Source organism: Diabrotica undecimpunctata, chromosome 2 (genome assembly GCF_040954645.1).
Source record: "Diabrotica undecimpunctata isolate CICGRU chromosome 2, icDiaUnde3, whole genome shotgun sequence".
Classification (NCBI taxonomy): Eukaryota; Metazoa; Arthropoda; class Insecta; order Coleoptera; family Chrysomelidae; genus Diabrotica; species Diabrotica undecimpunctata.
In genome coordinates, this window is record NC_092804.1 from 41,806,851 (window position 1) to 41,819,448 (window position 12,598).

General features: G+C 33.9%; 1 protein-coding gene across 1 annotated transcript; it reads left to right on the plus strand.

The window, feature by feature from the left end:
* The first annotated feature begins 305 nt into the window (after positions 1-305).
* wol (Dolichyl-phosphate beta-glucosyltransferase wollknaeuel) lies at positions 306-11,977 on the plus strand. Its single transcript, XM_072522716.1, has 6 exons — positions 306-474; positions 531-705; positions 1,544-1,752; positions 2,559-2,667; positions 3,525-3,768; positions 11,707-11,977. The coding sequence occupies exons 1-6, from the start codon at positions 415-417 to the stop codon at positions 11,903-11,905; spliced, it is 996 nt and encodes a 331-aa protein (XP_072378817.1). The 5' UTR covers positions 306-414; the 3' UTR covers positions 11,906-11,977.
* The last annotated feature ends 621 nt before the right edge of the window (positions 11,978-12,598 follow it).

The window sequence follows — 12,598 nt, forward strand, 5'->3', positions numbered from 1 at the left end:
GTATACAAAATTGCATAAGTGTATACTACATTTTTGGACAGAGAATATATTTTGGCATAGAATAAGTTTTTATTTATTATTTTATGACTATATTTGTTTTCTATATAATATTCGGAACATTTTGAATTTCCCGCCTAAAATTCAGTATATCCTTTTTGAATTTCCCGCCTTAAATTCAGAACCTACATTTTGAATTTGCCGCTAAATTTTTAGTTCCCGATTCCGAACTTATTTGGCGCTAGAAACTCTCTCCCCACTTTTTCTCCGGCACTTACCTTACTAGGGGGGTATATACTATGAAACACATACGTAACCTCGTCTTATTGAGTTGCCAACCATGCACGAAAATAAAAGATAATTTTGTATATTTTAAATAAATACTCTGAAATTTGATGAACATATGAATTACTCGGGATGGATATTGGAATTGTAATATTTGTAGGATCTGCTTTTGCAGTTTCCATCCTTCTATTTGTAAGTTTGTTCTTTACTATATGTACATTATTGATAAGAAATATGTTTTATTGCAGATTTGTATTTTGATGGTAGCTACATCAAGTACCTATCCAATAGTAATTAGAAATGAGAATGAGAAATATTTCATTGATGGAGTAACAGGAAAACAAGTACCATTTCCTTCAATTAATGAAAAATCTTCAATTCACTTGAGTGTAATAGTACCTGCTTATAATGAGGAAGAAAGGCGTAAGAAAATTTAATTTATATATATAACAGACTGGTATCTTATACTAATAGCAAAAAATATAGACGCATATAAATAGGTATGAAGGAAGAGAATAATAGAGAAAGAAATTCTAAATTAGTTTGTTTCTAAAAATATTTTAGGCTTGCTTAAGTATATTTTTCAGTGAAAGATACTTGATGGATTTGTTAGGATTGTACAATTGGATTGGCATATTTTTAAACCAAAAACTCTCCTGGAAAAAATGTGAGGCATATATGCATCTATATTCTTTGGTAATATGTTCAGTGATAGTTTATGGCTGCATCTTATATTAGATTTTTGGATATTTAAAAAGTACACCTACCAATTTTCTAGAAATAAAAGCAACCAAGCCTCCATTGTATCTTAGATGACAGTATTTGTGTGATGTTTTTATGTGAAAACTTCTAGCATACAAACAAACTGAAAAATACAGGAGCTTAACTCAAAAATAAATAGTTCATTTGACTAATTCAAATTAATAGCACATTTTACTTTAATGACATCCTTCTGTGGTATCATTATAAACTATTAGAATTACATATCACTAAGTTAATAAAGATGTTCCCAGTCAGATTGTATTTATTCAAAAAATAAAAATTTGATGAGACTAAGTACTGGATGTGCTTTTTACCATTCAAATGAAGATATATCCAAAAAATTTAAACTTCCAAATCAAGTCTCAGTAGGAGTGATTTAACTGATGAAACTCTTATCTAAGTAGTACTTTTTACTTATATTAGTAGGTTGATATACATAAACATGAATCTTTGTTTTGTATGACAAACATTAACATATCTACTTGTTTTTCTTTTACAGTTCCTCTTATGTTAGATGAGTGTGTTGATTTCTTAGAAAATAGATGTAAAAATTTACCAAATTATAAATATGAAATTATAGTAGTAAGTGATGGCAGTAGAGATAAGACTGTTGAAGTAGCTCAGAGGTATGCAAAAAAACTAGGAGTTGAGAAGCTGAGAGTGTTAAACCTTGAACAAAATAGAGGAAAGGGTGGAGCTGTAAGATTGGTTAGTATTTTTAAAGTTTTCATTAAATATCACCTTGTTTTTCTGTATAACCTATGTTCCTATCAAACCACTTTATCTATATGTATTTTTAATCTTTATACAAAGGCTGAAGGTGCTCATTATGTAGTTATATGTAAATATTTTCACATATGGGCCATCATCAAAATAGTCTTTATATATAAATATATATCTGCAAGAATTTTTTCTAAAATCAGTCCTGAGTTTGTAAAGTGGTTCTTTGTCAGTATATTGCCACTTTGTGTGCTTTGAAGAAAATGTGATATTGAAAAAAAATTACATATTGCTGATATATTTTGTGTTATATATATATATATATATATATATATATATATATATATATATATATATATATATATATATATATATATATATATATTTATATATATATACATTCCACATAAAGCATTCCAGTCATAAACTCCCTTCTAAGTAGAGATTTCCTTTCCACTATTTTTCTGATAGTAGGTTATAGGAGTCATGCATGGGTATGCAATTAATTGTATTTTCTTTATCATCTGAGGATGTCTGGGGGATTTTGTTCTCAATTTGGTTCCACCGTTTTATTAAAGCATAAGTGACTAGACCAGACTACTGTAGTATAAAGCCGCATGAAGAAGGTATTCCTGGATCTTCTTCAAAGCTATTTACAGCTCTATAAAGAATTAAAAAAACGGGAATCATTTGTTTCTATTATTTTTTTGATGAGTTTGGTTAACTTGTTGTTTCCTAAGAAAATTTGAGCTTGATAACTGAAATATGATTATTGGGAGAATTTTCTTTTTTAGGGAATGCAAAGTGCAAGAGGGTCTGTACTATTGTTTGCAGATGCAGATGGAGCCACCACTTTTGCAGACATAACAAAAGTTGAAGATGGTCTTTTTAGTTTGGTTAATTGTAAGTAAAACATATCTGATGTGATCAAAACCTACATAATTTACATTATCATCATTCTTGCCTTACAACCTAGCCTAGCCTCCTCAAGAATTTCTCTCCAGTCATCCCTATCTATCGCCTTCCTCTGCTAAGCATGTATTCCCATATTTCTCCTGTCTTCATATATGTTATCATGGTACCTTGTTCTGGGCCTTCCTCTTCTTCTACATAATTTACGCCCAGGCTTAAAGTAGCTTTAGTATTTTAAGCATGGCATCTATTGTTGTACATACTTCTGCACTTTAAATAAGCACAGAAAATACATAGCACTTTATAAATAACAAGTTCTTTACAAATTACATTTCCATATATGATCCAAATAGAAATTTTAAACCATAAAAATGGCTTAGATATTTATCTAAGTGTTATATACAGGAATGTACTAGAATTACTGGATTAAGGAGGTTATGAAACTATTTCCTTGTGGCATGTTTAGATTAAATATTGTTTTGTATGGGATTAGACCCAGAAGCTCTGGATATAAATGTATATCCTGGCTGGCCAATCTTAGGAAATGGACTGGTCTAACGTCAATTGATCTATTTTGAGCTGCTGTGAATAGACCCAACATGATGGGTCGCCAACATCACAAGAAGATATGCACCTTTGGGAAGAAGATTCTGAGTGGACCCAAAAGACTTCTTCACAACTACACCTTCAAGCCTTGAATAGATAGCTCAACGTGAGCTAAAGATGTAACCTTTCATATTTGTTTCATATATTAAGCCATACACTAAATAAACTGAATTGTTGCCAACATGCTTCATATTTTCATAATTCTGTAATAGTATATTTTTAACCTTCTGTTTTTCTTTAAGGCGATTATCAAAAAGACCCTTCAAAAGTAGAAGAAAAACTGGCAATCTCAATGGGTTCCAGAGCTCACCTTGAAGAAGAAGCGGTTGCTTCTAGGAGCTTCTTCAGGACAATACTGATGCATGGTTTTCACTTTCTTGTGTGGTTGTTTGCTGTGAGGGGTTTGAGAGATACTCAATGCGGTTTCAAGTTGCTTACTAGAGAAGCCGCAAGAATTTGTTTTGAAAGTTTACATGTTGAAAGATGGTAAGATGTATTTTGCTGTTTTCTTATGTCCTCTATAGCTTAGATCTGTAGAAATAGTATATTGATAGAAAAATGGCATTAAGTAATAACAAATTAAAAAGTAATTTAATTTGAAAGAAATAAATACTTTGCCAATAATCCTATAATCTATTTCTAATGAGTGTAGAGTAATAAAATCTCATGAAGTATTCAAAAGCGCTACAGGGTAATCCGTCAATAATCCGTCAATAAATTCCGTCCGCATTGCAAAATTCTGTCGTTTCATAAAGAGCAGGTAGGTATCACCCTGTTTTAAGGGATTAGTCCATTGTTATCGACAGATAAACACTGAGCCAGAGGCGCGCTAGTGGGTTAATTGACAAAAGAATATGCATTCTTAAAAATCATATTAAAGGAAATAAAAATGTAATACAGCAGAACAGTGTTATTAAAAAAATATAAAATGTAACAATAAAATATATACGAACCGAAATCGGGAAATACTCACAAACACACACAAATGAACTTTACATATTGAAACACTTGTGGGGAGTTTAAATCAATTTATTCACAAAAACTACAAAAACTTTACTGGATACGTTATTACAATTCTACATCACTATAGTCTTCATCCGAAGAACTGTCATCATCCCCTGGTGTTATAATTATAGGGTCAACCACCTGATCGACCAAGTTGTCCAGTTCCCACATTTTATCTTCCTCTTTTAAAACATGCTGGATTGCTTTTTGCCAGTTTTCTGATGTGATTTCCATAATGGCTTGATCAAACAATACCTTGACATCTTTCATTTTAAATGTGGTATTGTGCCTTGCAACATATTCTTTAACTTGTGCCCATATAAGTTCTATGGGATTTAATTCGCAATGATATGGCGGTAGGCGTAGCACAGTTACTTTATACTTTTCTGCTACATCTTCTACGGCATATTTTATGAAGCGAGATTTATGTTGTTTTACTACGGCTAGTAGTTCCTTCTTTATTGAATTCGTCTCAAACTGAATACCTTTATTTGACAGCCAGTTAATAATTTCTTGCTTTCTCCAAGCTGAAGTTGGTACCTTCTCTATGCGCCTTGAATGGTAGCTTGCATTATCCATAACCACGACCGAATCAGCTGGAAGAAATTTTAACATTTCCCCGAAGTAGTCTTCGAAGACATCCGAATTCATGTCCTCATGATAATCTCCCGTCCGACACGACTCAAAGCTTAACAAACCTTCTTTTAAAAATCCTTCTTCGCTTCCAATGTGAGCAATTATAAGCCTCTTCCCTTTTCCCGAAGGCACTTTAATACCCGTCGAAAGGCCTTCTATGAAAGCTTGGCGAGCACTTGTTACATTTTTATCTTGCAACATTTTTTGGACTATATAACCTTCGTTTATCCACGTCTCATCAAGATAAAAAATTTTCTTGTGCTCTCTGCGGTACTGTTTTATAGTTCTCAAATATTTTCGTCTCCAGCAAATGATTTCATCACTTTCCAGTAATAGTGCCTTTCGATTGTGTTTTTCCCAGGAAAAATTCATACTTTTTAAAGTTTTCCATAAAAGTTTTCTGGATATCAAAGGAATATCGTTATCTTGGCTTATCTCCATTAGTATTTTGTCAAGGGTGGGTATTTCCTTTTTAAAATAAAACGAATGAACTTTTCTTCGAATGTCACGTTTGGTGTCTTCACCTAAGATTTTTATTGGTCTTCCTGATTTTCTCTTGCATGGACTTAACTGGCCTGATATCTTTCTTTCTCGCAATAATTTAAAAATCGTGGACTGTCCAATTCCAGTCATTCGGGCACATCGCTCAACACTTTCTTGCACAGACAAACTAGGGTGATCGTGTTTTATGCAATCATATACATTTAAAATTATAACTTTTTCACTAACAGATAGCGGAGAATTTTTTACACCTCTTTTCTTTGGAGTAAATGTCGCCATTTTATAACTTTTTCACTATTTCTATATCACAATATTACTGTACGTTTAATTGGTGTAGTAACAATTACTAACTCGAATGTCGAATGATAATAATAAAATAAAAGAGGGATTATAATGAAAGTGTAAGTAAAACCTCATTACGCGTTATTAGTCTTCATGTTGATTTATTTTAGTTCTTAGTAATATTAGGAGGTGCATCATACCCTTATCAGTTTCTTCTAATGCTTTTATTCGTTCAGTAAGGAAGTGAATTTGTTTTTATAAAAAAAATGTAATTAGCTTTAATGACCATATAATGGAATACGAGTTTGAAGAATAAGTTAATCGAAAAATTAAATAAAATTGGTTATCACAAAATATCCAAAATATGATATTTTGAGGTACATCAATTTTTGACGACGAAGTTGACATCCGTCCATTTGCCTACGCCCATGACGACACCGAAATTCAGGCAAATTTTATGACACTTCATGATTTATTACTCTACACTCATTTGAAACCAATTATAATTACAAATACAATAATTAGACCAGGACGGATCTGTGAAGAACCAACTAAATTTGGATGTGAGAGGTGGTATTCGGATTTTTGCAGAAATAGTTACATGATAACTTCAGTAATAATAATTGACTTATCTTCCCTCTAAAATAGGTGGGGAACATTAATAAAACAATTAAAATATTTAAAAATTACTAAAAACATTTGTTTTTTCTACTTTCCTTGCTTATAACTTTAACTCGTTAACTGCCGATGACTCAACAGTTGAGTCATGACGGTTTCTACTTACAGGCCGATGACTCAACTCTTGGGTCAAGTGCACCGTATGTGTCGTCCTGGGGCCGTTTTTAATTTGTATAGATTGTATGTTGGTGTGTTGGTGTTTCTGGTGATTTTATTTTTTGCCATCTTGATTTTAATGGTACCGATTACGAGATGATGGTCACTTACGATCTCTGCACCTCTTTTATTACATACATCAAGAAGAGATGATCTACTTCTCCTGAGAAGGAAGACCTGAACATAATCGGAGTATTCAGCCCAGAAAATATCAACCCTCAAACAACAAGGGAAGCGTTTTATGACCAATTACAACAATATTTTTTGTTTCTACTAACATACCCAAATTGACTTGTCTGGTTTCTCCTTTGTGGCGTCCTGTTTATTGTCTAATATGTAATCCTTCCATTGCCATTTGTTTACAGTATGTGTTTATAACTACCTAACCTCAAATTTAAAAATTCAGAAAAATCTACTACCACCTTACGCAAATGTCAGCGGCTCTGATATGGTTTAGAACCAGATTACATCACGGTCGCCAACAAATAGTGCTGGCGAATCGCCTCGCAGCGAAGCCATAAAAACAGAAGAAGAAACGCTCGAATAGGCAATCAAGTAATACCCGGCATTAAACAAAAACATAACGAGAATGTTAAAAACGAAAATGGAGAACTGACGATGAACTTCTGCACGAATAACGAACTAAGAATAAACAACACATTTTTTGACCATAAAGACCAACACAAATATACATCTAATAACACCCGTGGACAAAGATCTATGATAGATTATGTTATAACCAACAGAGATATACATCCATCGAAAATAATCGACGTAAGATGCCCCAACTCAGCAGATGTAGGTAGTGACGATAGCCTAGTATGATGTAAAATAAGAATCATCCTGAAATACTTCCCACCGAAGAGAGCGGCGCCAACACAAACAAAAATCAAAGTCGAAGGACTAAATACGGACTCCACGGAATACTTATACAGAAAAAGAATATCAGAGAAGATCGCTGGGAATGAAATATTAGAAAACGATAACATCAATGAAAGCTGGAAAAAACCCAAAAATAACATAATTAACGCAGCAACAGAATCACTTGGAGAGAGGAAAGTAGCGAACACTAACATATCAAAAAAGAAAACACCATGGTTTAGAGAGGAAGTGAAGACAAAATGTGAAGAAAAGAAGAAAGCCTTTTTACAATACAGAACACAAACACAACAGGCATACAACCACTATAAACGAATCAGAAATGAAACGAATACTTTAGTTTAGACAAATAAAAAAGGAACACTGGCAGAGTTTCTCAAAACAGATGGAACACGATTTCTACGGAACACAAAAAGAAATATGGAGAATGATCAAAGGACAAAGAAAAGAGATGAACGAACTAATAAAAACGAAACACATTCAGAAGGAAACATGCGTAGACTGGGTACAGACTCCTAGAGAGCGCGTCTTCAGGTGGCGGATAGCCCGACCCGATTTACCAGTGGGTAGGAGAGAAATAAAATATCTCCCGTGGAGCAACAGGTAATTCACCAAATGATTGCCGGTATAAGCAATCCCACATTTGCTGACCAACGGCTTCGGGCGGACGAGTTGGTAGGTGATACGGCACTCTTTTCTCCTGGGGCTGGGAAACCGGCCCCAAAAGCGGTAGACTCAGTGGTTTGGTCACCGGCATAAGAATATAGAAAGCAACGAGAAACCACTATATTAAAGATCCCTATGGATATCTCTAGTACGATCGTAATGGCTGTACAACACAAACTCGCTTACTGATCATGGACATCGGAGACCAAGGTCCGGCAAGAGAGGTGATTCCCATGACCACAGGGCCTCCCGGGTCGTTAATATGCAAAATCCCTGTGAAATGCGAAATAACACACCTATAAGAAAAATCCACACGAGTTGTCTGAAGAGAATATCCACTTGGAACGTTAGAACTATTACTCAATCAGGAAAAATCCAATGCGCAATCAAAGAAATGGAACGCATGAAAATAGCAATAATGGTCACAAGCGAAATGAGGTGGCCTGACTCAAGTTATTGTGACATAGAAGAATACAGAGTATACTATTCAGGATCAGAAAATGGTAAATATGAAAATGGAGTCGGAATTATCATACATAAAAGTATAGCCAAACATGTAAACAACTTTATACCAGTGAACGATAGAATCCTCTTGTTACAAATAAATATGTCACCGATGAACACTAACATTATACAAGTCTCTACACCCACAGCAGATCACAGTCATGAGGAAATATCAGAATTTTACAAACAAATAAGCAACCTTATAAGAGATATACCGACACATGAACTTCTTATAGCCATGGGAGATTTCAATGCTAAAATAGGTAACGGAAAAGAAGGGCAACATATTGGTCCTTATCGATTAGGAGAGAGAACGAAGAAGGTAAGAATAAGACATGGATGACGACAGAGTTTCTGCAGCTGATGGAAGAAAGAAGGAAAAACAAGAACAATAATTCTATGTATAAAACATAACGAGATATACAGAGAAAGATCAGAGAAGCCAAACAGAAAGAACTGGAGAAAAAATGACAAGAAATCGAAAATCTACAAAGTAAATACGACGAGTTCAACGTGCATAAAAAGGTAAGAGAAATTACAGGCAAATGTAAAAATAGAAGAGTAAGTAAACTTGTTAATGACAACGGAGAGGTAATCGTGGACAAAGAGAATATTGATAATACTTGGAAAAATTACATACGAATTTTTTTTTGGTGAGAGGAAGAACCAGTCCGAAATATCTACGGAAACAGGACCAACCATACTAGTCGCAGAAATAAAAGCAGCCATAATATCACTAAAAGAAGGGAGAGCTCCAGGACCAGACGGAGTACAGTCTGAATTTCTTAATCTTCTTGGTGATGAATCTTTAAGAATACTATGTAAAATCTTCAATAATATCTATGACACAGGCAATATTCCAAAAGATTGGCTAGTTTCAGAATTTATTACGTTACCAAAGAAACGGAGCGAAAAATTGCGGAGAATATAGGCTAGTAAGTCTAATGAGCCATAATATACAAGCTATGCGAAGAGAGAATACAAGACACACAATTTGGATTCATGAAAGGCGTAGGTACGAGAGATGCACTGTTTAGTCTAAAGGTATTATTCCAAAGATGCAGAGATATGACTTGCGATATCTACACCTGCTTTCTGGACTACCAAAAAGCATTTGACATAGTTCAACACCGAAAAATGATGGATGTTCTAACAAAAGCCCAAATAGATTATAAAGACCGGCGTATAATACAAAATTTATACTGGAACCAATCAGCCACAATAAGAACAAATCTTGGAGATGAACCGACGGAAAGATTCTGCGAGGCGTTAGATAAGGATGTATACTTTCACCTATATTATTCAAACTATATTCAGAGGAAATATTTAGTGAAGCCTTGGAAAATTGCGGACATGGAATCCTTTTAAATTAAGAACGCCTAAACAACATCCGCTATGCAGATGACACCGTTATTTTTGCATAGTTTAAACAGTTTACAGCAACTAATAAACAAAGTAAATGAAGTAAGTGAAAGATTTGGACTACAAGTAAACATATCAAAAATTAATTTATGGTCATCAGCAAAAATAAAATTAGAGACATCCAACTGCTTATCAAGAATACACCAGTGGACCGAGTAAAACAGTTTACCTATCTTGGAACAATAGTATGGGATTCACTCACAAGAAGGAAAATGTAGAGTAGAGAAGGCTAGGAGTGCATTCGGATCAGAAGACTCCTAATTCAAAAAGCAGGATCGCCATGTAATAAATAAAGCTTCGCTTATGGTATCGTATGGTACATTTATTTAAAACACTACTGTTCACTCTTACGTGGTATATCGACTTGCCATCTTGACGTTAATTTAGTTCTGATCTTTGAGATAATAATTGTTGTCTCGTTTATAATAGTCCTTGCTATATCAGCAGTCGTTCATAAGTGGGTCAAGTTTGTTTTATCAGTCTACGACAACAACAAGGTCGCGATCCACGATTCTGCTGACTCGCACATTCCAACCGAGGCTGTTTCTTGTGTATGTCATCGATTTGATTTATTAAAAACATATTTTATATAAACAAATGTAAAATGTGTTACACGTTTCTTTTAACTTATTCTTTATATGAATTGTAATATTTTAGGGATAATACCACAATGGCCAAACTCTTTAAAAGCCACAACCTTAATCTGGAGATAAAAGTAAAGCTCCTACGATGTTATATCTTCTCGATATTATACTACGGAGTTCAATGCTGGACACTCACTGAAGCGATGGAGAAAAAACTTAAAGCTTTCGAGATGTGGCTATACAGAAGAATCCTAAGGATATCATGGACGGACAAGATAACCATCGAGACTGTACTACGAAGAATGGGGAAAGAAAGGGAAGTGATGTATACGATTAAAAGGAGAAAGTTAGAATATCTCGGACACATAATGAGAAACAGCACTAAATACAGATTACTGAAAATAATCCTTCACGGCAAAGTATTCGGAAAGCGAGGAATTGAGAAAGGAAGAATACCATGGTTAAAAAACGTGAGGAAATGGTTCTCCACAATAATAACTAATCTATTTAAAGCGTCAGTTAATAAATTAATTATAGATAGATTGATCGCCAATATTCGAAGCAAATAATAAAGTGGGTATCAATTGAAAGAAGGAAGAGAGGAAGAAAAAATAGATATCATTCAAATTTGTTCAAAGTGCAATGTCGGAGAGGAATCTTCGGGCGCTAGTTTGGAACGATAGGCGAGAATGGAAACGGTTAGGCGTAAGACGCTATGAAAACCGCATTGAAATAAAAAGGAAAAAAAGATATGGATTTAATCAATTTAAATAGTATGTTTTATTGTAAGGCCAAATTATGGAAGACGTACCATATTCGGTTTAGTTAGAGGATGCTGTGTCAGGCAAGGAAATAAAAAACATCAGTAGTAGATATTCAGTATCTTCACTGCACGTGCTTTTGTATTTTACGTGGGAATATTTGTTCGTTTGGAAAATTTTCCAGGGTTTTAATTTGAGTTCATCGTGGCAGTGTTTAAGGATTTTGACGAAAAATATACTGTTTTTTCTTTTGTTTAGCAGTCTTATAAAAAAATTAATTTTATTGCGATAACAGAGAATGTTAGCAAATGAATGTTACAGAACGATTTCGTAAAATATTTCATTTTTAGGGCGTTTGACGTTGAGATGTTGTATATTGCACAAACTTTGAAAATTCCTATTGCCGAAGTGGCTGTGAGATGGACTGAAATCGACGGATCCAAAGTTACCCCGGTATGGAGTTGGATCCAAATGGGAATGGATTTAGGACTGATTTGGTTAAGATACACCATCGGAGCGTGGAAGATAAAATCAGAGAAAAGCGATTAAAGATGGTTGAAGTGCATTTAACTAGATGTAATAGCTTTTTATTTAATTTTAGATAATAAATTTATATCTTTATTTTAAGCTTTTTATTTGTTTTTTGTTCTAAGGTCCTACTAAAATCTTGTTTTGTAGCATGGAATATATTTTGTAGAATCTTTGTTGCAAAAATATATTCTGACTGGCATATAAAGAGTGTACGTGTACGTATCGCTCTGTAAATTAGTGTCGATTTTTGCAATTTAATAATTTAAATGCCAGTTTTCATCTTCTTCTTTTTATGTAGACATAACTCTCTCTGTTTTTCAATGTACCTCCAGTAAGTTGTCGTTTCATAATTTTCGTGGTTTTCCTACTGATCGTCTTCCTATTGGGGAACCGTCTCTTGCCATCTTTACTACTCTATTTGTTGTTATTCGGCTTATATATTCTTTCCATTCTACTTTTCTATTTCTTACCCAGTCCTTGATGTTCTTCAACTTGCATCTACGTCGTATAGCTGTACTTCTAGCTCTGTCCTATAGTGATTTACCATCAATTTTTCTAAGTGTTCTCAGTTTTATTAGTATTTAATTATAAATAGTGGTAAACAAACATTTGTGTACAGATTGGTGATATTTTCTTCATTGCTGCATGCAACGTGTTTCAGGCAGCTATGCCTACATGCAGTAACCCCGAATCTTCAATATCCACATCTTA